Source organism: Trichechus manatus, unplaced genomic scaffold (genome assembly GCF_000243295.1).
Source record: "Trichechus manatus latirostris isolate Lorelei unplaced genomic scaffold, TriManLat1.0 scaffold00340, whole genome shotgun sequence".
Lineage (NCBI taxonomy): Eukaryota > Metazoa > Chordata > Mammalia > Sirenia > Trichechidae > Trichechus > Trichechus manatus.
This window is the reverse complement of record NW_004444276.1, coordinates 490101-507141: the sequence shown is the minus strand read 5'-3', so window position 1 is coordinate 507141 and position 17041 is coordinate 490101. Positions and strand designations below refer to the sequence as shown.

Sequence of the window (17041 nt, the reverse complement as noted above, 5' to 3'; positions counted from 1 at the left end):
AGGTTGTGGTAGTTGTGGTCCATTAGTCCTTTGGACTAATCTTTCCCTTGTATCTTGTTTTCTTTATTCTCCCTTGCTCCTGAAGGAGTGAGACCAGTGGAGTATCTTAGATGGCTGCTCACAGGCTTTTAAGACTCCAGACGCTACCTCAATGTTTTGGATTTTTGAGGGTTGCTTTGTGGCCTAAGAGGTGGTCTATTCTGGAGAATGTCCATGTGCATTGGAAAAGAATGTATGCTTTGCTACTGTTGGGTGGAGTGTTTGATATATGTCTATGAGATCAAGTTGCTTGATTGTGGCTTTTAGATCTTCTGTATCTTTGTTGAGTTTCTTTCTAGATGTTCTGTCCTTTACCTAGAGTGGTGTGTTGTAGTCTCCTACTATTATTGTAGAACTGTCAATTTCTCTTTTCAGGGCTGTTAGAGTTTATATATTTGGGAGCCCTGTCATTGGGTGCATAGGTATTTATTATGGTTGTGTCATCATGGTGGATTGTCCCTTTAATCATTATATAATGTCTTTCCTTGTTTTTTATGGTGGATTTTACTTTAAAGGCTATTTTGTCTGAGATTAGTATTCACTCCTGCTCTTTTTTGTTTGCTATTTGCTTGATATATTTTTTCCACCCTTTGATTTTTAACATATTTATGTCTTTGTTTCTAAGGTGTGTCTTTTGTAGACAGCATATTGATGGGTAATTTTTTTTATCCATTCTGTCACTCTCTGCCTCTTTACAGATGCGTTTAAGCCATTTACATTCAGTGTGTAGATGTGAGTTTATTTCTGTCATTTCGTAGTGCTTTTTTTGTGGTGCTAACATTTTCTTTGTTCTTTTTACTCTCCTGTACTGAGTTCCTTTTGTTTCTGGATTTTCTTTTCATTTCTTTCAGTTTTGTAGATTTTGTGTTTACTGAGACTTTATGTTTTTCTTCTTTATTTTGATGGGTAGATTTGTTAACTGTCTTTGTGGTCACCTTGAAATTTACCCCTATCTTCCTAAGTTTGAACTTGTCTTTTATTACTTGATATCACCTTGACTTCCTCTTCATTTGAAAGTTCCATACCTACACCATTTATTCCCTTTTCTTGTTCTGGTGGTGTTGTCATTTACAGATTGACAACTCTGGTTCCCTGTTGTAAATCTTTTAGTTGTTTTTTTTTTAATCTTTGAGAGTTCATTACCTAGGTTTGTATCTGGCTGATGCTGTCCTGTGTCCTAGATTCAGGTTACTGTCTGATGTTGTTGTTTCTCTAACTGAAGGACTCCTTTTAATAATTCTTGTAAGTTTGGTTTGGTTTTTTACATAGTCCCTTAATTTCTGTTTATCTGGAAATGTCCTCATTTTGCCATCATATTTGAGTGAGCGTTTATCAGGATATATTATTCTTGGTTGTCAATTTTTTTCTTTCAGTGTTTTATATATGCCATTCAATTGCCTTCTTGCCTGCATGGTTTCTGCCAAGTAATCAGAGTTTAGTCTTATTGTTTCTCCTTTGTATGTGACTTCATTTTTCTTGAGCTGCTCTCAGGATTATAATATGTCTTGGTGACTTTCTTTTGGGGTCTATCCTATATGGGTATTGTTGAGCTTCTTGAATTGTCAGCTTTTCATCTTTTATGATATTAGGGAAGTTTTCTGTCAGCACTTCAGTGATCCTGTCTGTGTTTTCCATTTTCTTCCCCTGTTCTGGAACTCCGATCACACTCAAATTTTTGCTCTTGATTGTATTCCGCATAGTTCTTAGGTTTTCTCTATTTTTCTTCATTCTTTTCTCTGATTTTTCCTCAAAGTGGTATCAAAGAATTTGCCTTCAATTTTGCTGTTCCTGTCTTCCATTGTTTCAGATTTGCTCGTAAAACCTTCGATTGCATTGTCCATTTCTGAAATCTTGTAGTTTATATTTTTGGATTTCAAATTGCTGTTTTTGTATGATTTCTAATTGTTTTATTTATTTTGAAATTTTGTTCTTGTATTATTTTCCTAAATTCTTCCATTGCTTTGTCTGTTTTCCCTGATTTTGTCTATTTTTTCCTTAGCTTTGTCTGTGTTTTCCTTGATTTCTTTCCTATTCTCTTGGAGAGCCCTGAATATTAGACATTTATGTTCCCTATCAGGTAGTTACATTGCCTTTTCTTCTACACGAAGGTCCTCTGGTGTTTTATTTTGGTCTCTTACTGGAGCTATCCTGTCCTTTTAAAGATATGTTTCGGTATTGTCTGCTGTCTCTGAGACACTCAGGAATTATTTTCTTCATTTATTGATTGTAGGTTTGTTTGTTTCCTCCTTTTTTGTTTTATTTGGTTGTGTCTGGACAGGCAGGCTGGGCGTATTTGCTTACTCGTCTGTGAACACAATAGTTCTCACCACCTTGTCCAGGTGGGCAGGGCCAGTCACTCAACTATAGTGCAGCCGGGCAAGTCTAGTGGGGAGGAGAGGGGCGGGCATGGGTCATTTGTATGTGGCATGAACTGAGGCTGGCGGGGCAGGTTGGGGCGGCATGGTGGGGCAGGGTCCAGGCTTCCTTAGGTTCACGTTGGTCCCATTTGTGGGCACAGAGCTCAGCAAGGTGGGGCTAGGGGTGGCATGGGCAGAGTCTGGGGGTCCAGGGGTCTGCGCTGGTGCCACTCGGGGACACAGCACTCAGTGGGTTGGGGCCGAGGAGCGATGTGGGGTGGGATCCAGGGATCTGAGGGTCTGAGCTGGTGCTGCTGGGGCTCACGGTGTTTGGCCGGGTGGGGCTGGCTCAGGTTGAGGTCTGGGGGCCTGGGGGTCCACGCTGGTGCTGCTCAAGGGCTTGATGCTCCGCAGGCAGTACAGAGAGGCAGGAAGGAAGCGAGAGGATATGATGTGCGGAGCGAGGTGGGAGAGAGAAAGAAGAGAATGAAGAGAGAGAAACAAAAGCAGAAAAAAACCCAACAACAAAAGCAAAAATAGTGGCACAGCAGGAGCCAGCAAGTGTGGGCGGGGAAGACTGGGGGAGGCCATGTGCCAGTGGCTCTTTAGTGGAGCGGTGTGCCACGGCCAGTTGAGAAGGGGCAGAGGAGGCACACAGGGCTAGGTGGGCGGGAGAAAGGAAAGGAAGGGAAAGAGAGAAGATACAAAACAACAACAAAACAAAACAAAGAAAAAAAAACAAAATATGGTGCTGAGGGAACCAGCTGTTGGGGGTGGGACGGAATTGAGGTGATGGTGAGCTGGTGTTTCTCTTGCCGGGCAGCACAGCATGGCCTATCTGGAAGGGGCAGAGACATCGCAGGGTCTAGGTGAGAGAGAGAAGGAAAAGGGAGAAAAGAACAGAGAAAGAAGAAGAAAATAATATGGAGCTGAGGGAGATGGCTGGTGGGGGTGGGGTGGACTCGGGGCAGCAGTGAGCTGGTGTCTCTCCAGCCAAGCAACTGTGGCCCATTGGAAAGCCGCAGAGGCAGCGTACAGGGCAGAAGGTTGAGGGGTGGGAAAGTGTGTATTTCTGGTTACCAGGTGCTCTGTCTCCTTTTGGGAGCTCCATGATGTTGCCTTCCCATACTCCCTGTCCAGGGTTGTTGGTGGCTTTGCTCCAAGATGGCAAAGCTGTGCCACATTAGCTGACAGGGGACCTCCACTCTGTAGCTTTCCTCATTCTCTGTTCTTTGTCAGTTGCTTCTTCTGGTGCTTGATCTAGTTCTTTTTCCCTTCATTTGATGTTAAGGGTTCCAGGATTGATGTTTGTATCTGTTTTACTTAGTTTTTCTGGTCTTTGCTGCAGAGGGACAACATTGTGCTTCTGTCTATAGCGCTATGTTGGCTCTGCCTCCTCCAGGTGAGATATTTTGGGTAGACAGGCCCACTGATGACTTGCTCATCACTCTAGAAAGCTGATCATATACTTTGAGAGAAAGGAAAGTCTTTGCAGTCTGCCAGCCTCTCAGGGTATAATATTCCAGACTGGAGTCATGCATGCACATATACATACAAATGTGACCATAGTCTACATTATTTTTTGTAAACTGTTTTTTTTCTCACTTAATAACGTATTTGATATTTTTCTATGCCAATAAGGATAGGTGCACCTCATCATTTAAAAAGATTGCTTAATATTCCACACTGGGAGTGTTGTAGTAGCATTGGATGAGTAAGGAGCTTTTGTCTATTGTGATCAGCTGGGTTCTGTCTCGCTGGGTTACTTTGACAGCAACTAGTTTCAGGATTGTAGTTTATTGAAAGCCCTGGTAAGATCACTGAGGCAGAAGGTTGGCCAGGTGTCTTATGCCTGTGCCAGGAGTTATAAGAGCAGATTAGCAGTTGAGATGTCTCTAAGGGAACACCATTCTTTTCATTTTCTTTGTATCTGTGATTATATCTCCTTTATTATTTCACAAATTTTGTACATGTGGAATTTCTTATACTTAAATTATTTATTTTATTGATTTTTTTTCTTCTTTAAGCTCTTTGCTTGCAATTTGTTAATTGTAATGATGTTTTTATTTTTTTGTCACACCGTAATAAATAAGATGTTCTCATTACAAAAATACTGTATACACCACTCCCAATCCCAGGCCCCTCTCAGAGTTAAGCCCTGTTGCCAGTTTGGTGTATGTCATTCCACACTTTTTTTCTGGAAGTTCATTTTCCCTTTTCTCATCTAGTAATCCTCAGGAAAAAGAAGGGATTAGTTTGATCTCAGTTATAACAGTGAAATTTTAAGAGTCAAAAATCTTATTAAAAAATTATTCATTTCAGCTCCAATCCTGATCTACCCTGACCCAACAGGGTTTTCTGCCATCAAAATTATCCTTCAAATATCATGAAATAGGGCTCTCAATCCTCAAACTTATGATATAGTTATGTCCCTATTTTTAGTGAAATCACATTATTATGACCCTGTAAATATTGTTCACCTTGGAACCGAATAACATTACATTTCTTTTTTTCATAACATGTTTAACTGGAACTTCTAATTGTCTTTCTGTTCTCCTTGTAATATCTTCCCTTTAGTTGTCCTTTTTTTTTTCAAGAGATCTGTCATATAACATTTTCTTCTTTGTTAGGAGACTGCCTTCCCTAGAGACATGTATCGTACTGCTTTAGTCTGGGCTGGTTCTCTTTAGGCCTCAGGCTCAGTTATTAACTTGGGACTTTTCTTCACCCTGCCTCAGGATAGGTACCTGGTTCCTGGATCCCATATTTTCTTCTTTTTTGATATACTCCCTTAGTTTGGTGGAGAACCTTTTCTAATTACATTCGAAGAATGATTGTATTAGAGGTAGATTTTCTGAGTCCTTGTATGTTAGAAAAGGTCTTTATTCTCCTTTCTGTTTGATTGATAGTTTAGCTCAACATAGAGTTTTAGGTTGGATATAGTGTGCAGTGATTCCAAAATGTATTTGACTGTAGAAACCTTTTTCCACAGGCATCCCATTACCTCACAGGGTTCTATGGAATATGCTTTTAGGAAAGGCTTCCCTTAGAAGAAAGCTTATGCTTATAGATCTACTTTACCACTGTGGAATTGGTCTATTCATAGTATTTCTTTACGCAGATAATCTTGTTCATAGTAGAAATTATTACTGCCAGCACCGTGGTGAGATTTTTATATTACATGGACCCTAGACCTAAGTTCTGTTCCCTTGTGCTTACTTATACTGCAAATTGGTGATGGTGGATGCTAGGCATTGTGCTATGTGATTTGAATCCATTATATCATGGAGTAGATACTATTAGCCTTGTTTACAAATTAGAAAACTAGAGCTCAGAGAGCTTAAGTGACTTGTTCAAAGAAACACAGCTGGTAAATGGTACAGCTAGGATTTGAAGCCAGGCCATCTGACTCTAGAACCTGTGCCACTATGTTATATAGAAATCACATCTAGCCCATGTAAAAACTTTCCTGAATTAAGTTATTGTCATCATCAAAGATTCTGTGTGACTAGTAAGACTCTCCACTACTGTGTATATTAATTAAATTTCTCCATTTTTCATCCCAGTATCCGTTCTTTTTAATCACAGCCCTTTCTTTTCTTTTTCTTTTTTTTTTTTTTTTAGGGTTTTCTTTTCTTTTTTTTTTTTAATTGTACTTCAGGTGAAGGCTTACATAACAAATAGTTTCTCATGAAACACTAGTACGCCTATTGTTTTATGACATTGGTTAACAACCCCATGACATGTCAACCCTCTAACTTCTCAACCTTTTTTTTTTTTTTTTGGGAAAAATACACATAGCCAAAGAGACACCATTTCAAAAATTTCTACATGCACAGTTCAGTGACATTGACTATGCTCTTCCAATTGTGCTGTTATTCTCACTTAAGATGAAGGCTTACAGAACAAAATAGTTTCTCATTTAACAGTTACCACAAATGTTGCCCTATGACAATGGTTAACAATCTCACAACACATCAACAATATCCTTACTCATCCTTGGGTTCCGTATCACCAGCTTCCTTGTCCCCTTCTGCCTTCTGGCCCTTGTCACTGGACTCCTGTACCTCGTTAGTCTCATTTGGTTTTACGGGGATGTCCACTCCCAGGTTGAACGGTGAACCTCGGAGATAACTTCACCACTGAGCTAAAAGGGTGTCTGGGGGCCATACTCTCGGGGTTTCTCCAGTTTCCTTTAGGCCAGTAAATCTCGTCTTTTTTTGTGTGTGTGTTAGAATTATGCTCTACATCCTTCTCCATCTCTGTCCAGAACCCTGTGTTGTGATCCTGGTCAGAGCAGTCAGTGGTGGTAGCCGGTCACCATCCAGCTGTACTGGACTCAGTCCGCTGGAGGCCTTGGTAGCTGTGGACAATGAGTCCTTCGGACTAATCTTTTCCTTGCATCCTGTTCTCTTCATTCTCCCTTACTCCCAAAGGGATGAGACCAGTGGAGTATCTTATATCTTAGATGGCTGCTCACAGGCTTTTAAGACCCCAGACACTACTCACCAAGGTAGAATGTAGAGCATTGTCTTTATAAACTGTGTTATGCCAATTGAGCTAGATGTTCACCTAGACCATGGTTGCCACAGCCCTTCGCCCAGCAATTCAGTCCCTCAGGGAGTTTGGATGTGTCTATGGGGGCTTCCATGACCTTTCCTTGTACAAGTTGTGCTAGTTTCCCCTCACAGCCCTTTCTTGTGGTCACAAACAGGTATAGCACAACTGCAGCAATGCAAAAAAACTTTTACCACCGTTGTTGGACTACTGTTACATGTGTCAGGGATTTAACCCGATGGCCTATGATATAATGACACTGACCAGTTTTGTTTTTGTTTTTGTTTTTGTTTTTCATTTATCTGAGAATGGGACCTCTAACACAGAACTTGCTTTGGACCTGGTTTATGAATAACTAGAGTCTTATTCTTTCTCTTCTCCAGGTCTGTGGGTTCTAGGGTGCCACAACTCAGACTTTCGGAACAGAGGCATGACAGCTTTACTGAAAGTTTCTAGTTGTGAAGGGAACACTGATGGTTATTATGATGACACATATGAAGATATTCCAACCTACTCGCTGAATGAAAATAGTGTCATTGAACCCAGAGCCTTTTCCAGGAATTTAAGGCACCCTAGCCCTAGGCATAAGGAATTCAAGGCCACCACAGCTCTAGAAAATGACATACAGAAGATGGGCCCTCGGTTTGGAAAGAGAACACAGCTGCTTAAAGCACAAAGTGTCTCCTCTAGTGATTTGTTGATGCTCTTGGGACAGAGCCCTACTCCACAAGGATTATCCTTATCTGATCTCCAAGAAGCTAAATATGAGGCTATTCCTGATGATCCTTCACCTGGAGCAATAGAAAATAAGGGGGGCCCATCTGAAGTGGCATGCCTCAGGCCAGAGCTCCATCACAGTGAGGACATGGTATTTACTCCTGAGTTAGGCCTCCAATTAAGATTAAATGAGAATTTGGAAACAACTATAACAGAAGACTTGAAGAAACATGATTCAAAATTTTCTAGTTCATCAAATGATGTAATGACTTCACCAATAAGTTCATCAGACAACTTGCCATTAGACACGGAAAAGACAGATTCCTTAGGACCCCTGAATACGCCAGTTCACTTTAGTAGTCAACTAGGCACCATTCTATTTGGCAAAAAGTCATCTCCCCTTATTGGGTCTGGTGTACCTTTGCACTTAAGTGAAAGAGATAATGATTCCACGGTGTTAGAAGCAGCTTTAACGAGTAGCCAAGAAAGTTCCCTGGGAAAGAAGGTATCATCAATGGAGAGTGATAGGTTATTTAAAGAGAAGAAAGTTCATGGACTTGCTTCATTGACCAAAGATAATGCTTTATTCAAAGTTAATATCTCTTTCGTAAAGACAAACAAAACACCCAACAACTCAACAAATATTGGAAAGACTCACATTGATGGCCCAACATTATTAAATGAGAATAGTACATCAGGCTGGCAAGACATATTAAAAAATGATACTGAGTTTCAAGAAGTGACTTCTTTGAATCATAATGAAATGTTTATAGATAAAAATACTACAGCTTTGGGGCTAAATCATGTATCAAATAAAACTACTTCATCAAAAGATGTGGAAATGGTCCACCAAAAGAAAGAGGACCCTGTGTCACTAGATGCAGAAAATCCAGATATGTCATTCTTCACGATGCTGTCCTTGCCAGATTCAGCGAATTGGATAAAAAGGACTCACAGAAAGAACTCCCTGAGCTCAGAGCAAGGGCCTAGTCCAAAGCAGTTAATATCATTGAGCTCAGAAAATTCTGTGAAAGATCAAAATTTCTCGTCAGAGGAGAAGAGTAAGGTGGCAGTAGGAGAGGATGAATTTACAAAGGACACAGGATTCAAAGAAATGATTTTTCCAAACAGCAGGAGCATATTTCTTACAAACTTGGCTAATGTACAAGAAAATGATACCCAAAATCAAGAAAAAAAGTTTCAGGAAGAGATAGAAAGGAAGGAAACATTAATCCAAGGGAATGCAGGTTTGCCTCAAGTGTTTCCAGTGATTGGCACTAAGAATTTCCTGAAGACACTCTTCTTACTGAGCACTCGGCAAAATGTTACTGTAGAAGACTTAGATGAGGTAGAGTATGATTCAGTACTTCAAGATACCAGGTCACTGAATGGTTCAGCAAATAGATTAGGGCTCCCCATAGCCCATTTCTCAAAAAGAAGGGAGGAAGCAAACTTGGAAGACTTGAGAAATCAAACTGAGCAAATGGTAGAGAAATATCCAAGACCCACAAGGATGTCTTTTAATCCAAGTCAACAGAATGCTATCACTCAACGTAGTAAGTGGACTTTGAAACAATTTGGACCCCCACTAGAAGAAATAGAGCTTGAAAGGGGGTTAATTGCAAATGACACCTCAACCCTGCAGTCCAGAAACATGAAGTATTTGACCCAGGGCACCCTCACACAGGCAGACTACAATGAAAAAGAGAAAAGGGCCATAACTCAGTCCCCCTTATCAGATTGTTCTATAAGGAATCATGTCATCCCTCAAACAAATGACTCTGCATTACCCATTGCAAAGACATCAGCATTTCCATCAGTTAGACCTACAGATCTGAACAGGATACCATCCCAAGACAACTCTTCTCATCGTCTATCATCAGCCTGTAATTACACTTTTAGGGAGAAAAGTTCTGGTGTCCAGGAAAGCAGTCATTTCTTCCAAGTAGCCAAAAGAAATCACCTATCTTCAGCCATCCTAACCTTGGATATGATCAGAGGTCAAGAAAAGGTCATCTCCCTAAGTGCCACAGACCCACTCATGTACAAGAAACTTGAGAACACTGTTCTCTTGAAACCAGGCTCACCTGAAGCATCTGGAAAAGTTGAATTACTTCCTAAAATTCGTGTTCATCAGGAAGACCCCTTCCCTACAGAAACTAGCAATGGTTCTCCTGGCTACCTGGATCTCAAGGAAGAGATCCTCCTTCAAAAAACACAGGGAGCTGTTAAACTGAGTAAAGGAAACAGACCTGGAAAAGTGCCCTTTCTGAAAGGGGCAACAGAAAGCCCTGAAAAGACTCTCCCCAAGCTGCTCAGCCCCCTTGCATGGGATAACCAATATGTTACCCAGATATCAAGAGAAGAATGGCAATCTCAAGAGAAGTCACCAAAAAGCACAGCTTTTAATACAAAGGACACCATTTCTCCCTTGAACCCTTGTGAAAGCAATCATGCAATAGCAGCTATAAGTGAGGGACAAGATAGGCTTCTAAAGGAAGTCACTAGGGCAAAGCAAAGGGAGGCTGAAAGGTTGGGCTCTGAAAATCCACTGGTCTTGAAACACTACCATCCAAGGGAAATAACCCTTACTGCTCTTCAGCAAGAGCAAGAAAAAATTGACTATGATGATGCCCTCTCAATTGAAATGAAGAGGGAAGATTTTGACATTTACGGTGAGGATGAAAATCACGGGCCCCGCAGCTTTCAAAAGAAAACGCGGCACTATTTTATTGCTGCAGTGGAGCGATTCTGGGATTATGGGATGAATAAATCTCCTCATGCTCTAAGAAACAGGTAGGGGTCCATTGGTTATTTATTTGCCCCACTGTTGTAACCTTTGACTTTACTAGGTGCTGAAACAATAGGAAAAGCACACCCAATCTGTAGCAGTGAAACTCCAGAGATTGCTTTATAGAGGAACCCTGAAAACCAGGTTAGTGAAGTCTAGATGAAGCTGAGGAGTGGATGGGAGGTTACGAGTTGACAGCAGCAGTGAGAGGTAAAGGATGGTAAATCCAGATGACATGAGCCTCTTACTCTGGAGGGATGGAGAAGGAGAGGGGAGTTGCAAGAGGGTAGAGGAGTCATGGTTAAGAAGCAGCAATGGGGAGCAGAAAGAAAATCAGCCTCACCTACCAGCCATATGGGCTGCAGAGGAAGGCTTAGTCTCATGAGAGAGCTCTGAGAGAGGCAGGAGGAAGAAGTGGAGTGTTTGGCAAAGAGGTTGAGGATGTAGGGAAGACTGTTTTCCATGGTACAGTGGGTTCAGAGGGCAAAGTGGGAGGATGTGATTGTTAGGGGAGCAGAAGGAGGTTGGGACAGGGGAGGGGACAGCACAGAGATTTGGAAGATAAACATAGGGAGTCAGTCAGTCAACAATATTTATTGAACACCTACTATATTCCAGACACTTTTGTAGGTGCTGGAGTACAGCATGGTAGGAGCATACATTCTACTGGGGAGAACAAGGGATAATAAAGTAGTAGAAAAATAAATAAGGCAATCTTAATGATTTTAGTCAGGATATAGAGTTGAATAATATGGCAGAATGTGAGTAGGGGATGATACTTTAGCTGGGGTGGTCAGAGACCTAAAGCATAACAGGCCAGCTGATGGAACTCTGAGAGAAATGCATAGGACCTGAGAATAGAACTAGTTTAGCATGTTTGCAGAACACAAAATCATCATCATGACTGGAGTACAGTGAAGACTGGAGGAGGGGAGTAATGGAAGATGAGGTGGTAGAAAGGAGCAGAAGTCAGATAATATAGGGCCCGGAGGAAGGGTAGGTATTTCTTCATGACTCCGATCTTACTCTCTCCCTCAAGTGAGCTCTTTTTACTGCACAGCAACCATATTACATTTCCCTGTTCCACTGACTCTCCCACTCTCCTGGACCTCTATTTTACATCTTCTCCTTTTTCCTTAAGTCTCCAACACCTTTTGCCCCACTCTCACTCTTAGCTGATGCCATGCAATGAACTTACACAGACTCCCCACATCACATTTACCCACTTACCTGCATCTCTACCCATGTACTCTGCCTATACACTTATGACAATAAATTGACTGTCTGAGCTCCTAAGGCCAATGTTTCCAGTTTTTCACTTGATACCATACTTTTGGGTTTGTTTGTTTTGTTTTTGTTTTTGGTTACCATCCCTTTCACCCTCATAAAAAAGTGTTGCTCCAGCAATTCCCCCTTTCTCTCATACATTATCAGTTTCTCCCTCTCCACTGGATCAGTCCCATCAGCATCAATCATGCTATTATCTCTCTGATCTTAAAATAAAAGTCTACATTGACCTCCCTTCCCCTCAAGCTACTGCTCCCATTTTTCCCCTTAACATTACATAAAATGCTTTAAAATAGTTGTCTCTACTTGCTATTTTTGCTTCTTTTCCTCCCATTCTCTCATTAATCCACTCCAAAGAAGCTTTCATCTCCACTATTCCATAAACACTACTTCTCAAGGTCACTGTTGATCTTTACATTACTAATTCTCAGTCCTCATCTTAGCTGAGCTCACATTAGTATTTGATAATTGATTACTACACACACGCACACACACACACACACACACACACACACACACACACAATCCGGCCACTTATTGTCTATCTTCCCCAACTAGAAGGTAAGCTGCTTGAGAGCACGAACTTTGAAGATGTTGTTCATGGTATATGTCCAGAACCTTGAACGGTGCCTAGCACATAGTAGATACTTAAATAAATATCCGTTGAGTGAATTAATAAATGATAGATATAGAGAGACAAAAACAGTCTTCCTCCATGTATGTCCAAACTCAAGAGAGCACCATTCACATAGGCAAGAATGGAGGCAGAAAGACCAGTTAAGAGGCTACTGCAGTCATCCAGGTAGAAGAAGATGGTGATCTGGATTAGGGTGGTGGTAAAAATGGAAAGAAATGAAAGGATATGGGGTATAATTTGAAGATAAATCGACAGGGATTGCTGTTAGATTGAGTGTGGGAGGAATGAGGAGAGAGGACTCATAGGTGGTTAGATATATGAGAATGAAGTTCAGTACTAAAGATATATATTTGGAAGTCATAAGCATATAGGTAGCATTCCAATAAAACTGGATGGAATTATCAAAGGAGTGAAAGTAGATGTAAACCACCCCTACTTTCAGCTGGGTCCCCAAAGGGCTACATCCTCAGGGTAATGGTGAACCAGTACACTTGTACTCTGTTGACTTACAGCCCAGTTTTACATGATCTAGATTGTTCGTGAAACTTCTATCCTTGATCATAACTTAAGCCAGTCCTGGATTGGCAGTGCCCCCAGGCATCTAGCAGAAGAAAACATAAAACCTCTTTAAGTGGAAGACACCAACATCCTAAGCCTCAAATTATTTTCACAAATATGTCAAATACAATGTCAGAGCACAAATATACTGGACACAAATGGAAAATATAAAAGAGACAACAAGAGACTATGGCCAACTGTATTTTGCAAAAATGATTGAGCCAATATATCCTGTCCAACATGTTCTTGTGTAATGTGACCTTGCCACTCTCCCATCAAGACCAAACCAAACCAAACCCACTGCCGTCAAGTCGATTCTGACTCACAGCGACACCATAGGGTTTCCAAGGCTGTAAATCTTTATGGAAGCAGACTGCCACATATTTCTCCCCACAGAGCCGCTGATGGTTTTGAACCACCAACCTTTCAGTTAGCAGTGGAACACTTTAACCACTGCACCACCAGGGCTCCTTTCACATGGAGAGGTAGAGTCTAATTCCCCTTCCCTTGATCTGGGCTGGCAGTATGACTCATTTGTGACCAAGAGGATGTGAAAGAAATTCATGACCTATAGATGTGGTGGAAGTGATGCTGTGTGATTCCTGAAGCTAGGTCAGAAAATACTATGCAGCTTACATCTGGTTCTCTTGGGATGCTCCCTCTGGGAGAAGCCAGTATGGCCCTGCCGACACCTTGATTTTGGACTTCTGGCCTCCAGAAATGTCAGAGAATAAATTTGTATTGTTTTAAATTGTTTTTGTGGTAGTTTGTTATAGCAGCCCTAGAAAACTAATATAGCCACCATTTTATTATACTTATCAATTCTCTGAGTCAGGAATTCTAGCAGGGCTTGGCTAGGTCATTGTTCTGTTCCTCATAGTGTTGACTGAAGTCACTCAGTGCTATTCAGTTGACAGATGGGCTGGTCTGGAGGTTCCAAGATGCCTTTATTTACATACATGTCTGTATCTTGGCAGGAAATGCTGGAAGGCTGGACTCAGCAGGTACTCTTGACCAGAGAGCCTATACGTGAGCTCTCCAGCATGGAGGTCTCAGGTGTTGACAGGGCCATGCTCCCTCTGAAGGCTCTAGGGAAGAATCCTTTTTTTGTCTCTTCCTAGCTAGCTTCAGGGGACTCTCAGTGATGTTTGGCATTCCTTGGCTTGTAGCTGCATCAATCCAATGTCAGCCTCTGTCTTCCCATGTATTCAACCCACCACAGTAGCTATTTTAAGCCACTAAAGTTTTGAAGGGGCCCTGATGGCACAGTGGGTAAGCCTTTGGCTGCTAACCAAAAGGTCAGCAGTTCAAATCCACCAGCCACTCCTTGGAAACCCGTGGGGTAATTCTACTCAGTCCTATAGGGTCGCTCGATGGCAACAGTTTTTTTTAAGTTTTGAAACAGTTTGTAACACAGCAACAGATAATCAGAAGAGAGACATAGAAGATAGAGTGGGGATTAACTTATTTTAATGAAAATTCCAGAAGGTAAGAAAAAGGGGACGAAGGGGAGGCAATATTTGGAGAGGCAATGGCTGAGAATTTTCCAGAATTGAAAAAGACATCAATGCACAGATTCAGGGAGCTCAACAAATCCCAAACAGGATATTTATATATAACACTGCAACCAACAATGAATATTCATTTTTTTCTAGCATACGTGGAACATTTACCAGAGGTGACTATACAAGGTAATCGTGAAGCAAACTTCAATAAATTAGAAAGGACTAAAATAATAGAGTGTGTTCTCTAACCCAAGCACACATCTGTGAGTTGTCATACTGTAGTGGCTTGCGTGTTAGATGCTGGAAGCTATGCCAGCGGTATTTCAAATATCAGCAGGGTCACCCATGGTGGACAGGTTTCAGTGGAGCTTCCAGACCGAGACAAACTAGGAAGAAGGACCTGGCAGTCTACTTCTGAAACAATTGGCCGGTGAAAACCTTATGAATAGCAGAGGGACATTGTCTGGCATACTGCCGGAAGGTGAGCCCCTCGGTAGGAAGGCTCTCAAAATACAACTGGTGAAGAACTGCCTCCTCAAAGTAGAGTCGACCTTAGTGATGTAGATGGAGTAAAGCTTTCAGGACCTTTGTTTGCTGATGTGGCATGACTCAAAATGAGAAGAAACAGCTACAAACATCCATTAATAACCGGAATGCAGAATGTCAAAGTATGAATCTAGGATAATTGGAAGTCGTCAAAAATGAAATGGAATGCACAAACATAGATATCATAGGCATTAGTGAGCTGAAGTGGACTGGTATTTGCTATTGTGAAACAGACAATCATATGATCGTTACGCCAGGTATGACAAATTGAAGAGGAATGGCATCACATTCATTGTCAAAAACAACACTTCAAGATCTATCCTTAAGTACAACGCTGACAGTGATAGGATAATGTCCATATGCCTACAGGGAAGACCAGTTAATATGACTATTATTCAAATTTACACATCAACCACTAAGGCCAAAGATGAAGAAATTGAAGATTGTTACCAACTTCTTCAGTCTGAAATTGATCAAACATGCAATCAAGATGCATTGATAATTACTGGTGATTGGAATGTGAAAGTTGGAAGTAAAGAAGAAGGATCTGTTCTTGGAAAATATGGCCTTGGTGACAAACGACACCGGAGATCTCATGATAGAATTTTGCAAGAACAAAGACTTCTTCCTTGCAAATACCTTTTTTCAACAACACAAATGGTAAATATACACATGAACCTCACCAGATGGAAAACACAGGAATCAAATTGACTACATCTGTGGAAAGAGACAATGGAAAAGCTCAATATCATCAGTCAGAACAAAGCCAGGGGCCGACTGAGGAACAGACCATCAACTGCTTATATGCAAGTTCAAGTTGAAGCTGAAGAAAATTACAACAAGTCCACGAGAGCCGAAGTACGACCTTAAGTACATCCCACCTGAATTTAGAGACCATCTCAAGAAAAAAATTTGACTGAAGACCAGACAAGTTGTGGAATGACATCAAGGACATCATACCTGAAGAAAGCAAGAGGTCATTAAAAAGACAGGGAAGAAAGAAAAGACCAAAATGGATGTTAGAAGAGACTCTGAAACTTGCTCTTGAACATACAGTAGCTAAAGTAGGTGGAAGAAATGATGAAGTAGAAGAGCTGAGCAGAAGATTTCAAAGGGCAGCTCAAGGAGACAAAGTAAAGTATTACAGTGACACGTGCAAAGACCTGGAGTTAGGAAACCCAAGGGGAAGAACACACTCAGCATTTCTGAAGCTGAAAGAACTCAAGAAAAAATTCAAGCCTCGAGTTGCAGTATTGAAGGATTCTAGGGGCAAAATACTGAATGACTCAGGTAGCATCAGAAGAAGATGGAAGGAATACACAGAGTCACTGTACCAAAAAGAATTGGTCGCTGTCCAGCCATTTCAGGAGGTTGCATATGATCAACAACTGATAGTATTGAAGGAAGAAGTCCAAGCTGCACTGAAGGCATTGGCGAAAAACAAGGCTTCAGGAATTGACAGAATACCAAATGTGATGTTTCAACAAACGGATGCAGTGCTGGAGGCGCTCACTCGTCTATGCCAAGAAATTTGGAGGACAGCTACCTGGCCAACCAACTGGAAGAGATCCATATTTGTGCCCATTCCAAAGAAAGGTGATCCAATAGAATGCAGAAATTATCAAACAATATCATTAATATCACATGCAAGTAAAGTTTTGCTGAGGATCATTCAAAAGTGGCTGCAGCAGTACGTTGACGGGAACTGCCAGAAATTCAAGCTGCATTCAGAAGAGGACGTGGAATGAGGAATATCATTGCTGGTGTCAGATGGCTCTTGGCTGAAAGCAGAGACTACCAGAAAATGTTTACCTGTGTTTTATTGACTATGCAAAGGCATTCGACTGTGTGGATCATAAGAAATTATGGATAACATTGCAAAGAATGGGAATTCTAGAACACTTAATTGTGCTCATGAGGAATCTGTACATAGATCAAGGGGCAGTTGTTCAGACAGAACAAGGGAATACTGCATGGTTTAAAATCAGGAAAAGTGTGTGTCGAGGTTGTATCCTTTCACCATACCTATTCAATCTGTATGCTGAGC

At 41.3% G+C, this 17041-nt stretch overlaps 1 protein-coding gene across 1 annotated transcript in view; it reads left to right on the top strand.

Annotated features, from left to right (window-relative positions):
* F8 (coagulation factor VIII) overlaps positions 1–17041 on the top strand; it is a 134027-nt gene that overhangs the window by 68911 nt on the left and 48075 nt on the right. Inside the window, exon 14 of the mRNA XM_004390882.3 lies at positions 7337–10466. Coding sequence (XP_004390939.1) covers positions 7337–10466 — 3130 coding nt within the window. The remainder of the gene's footprint in view (positions 1–7336; positions 10467–17041) is intronic.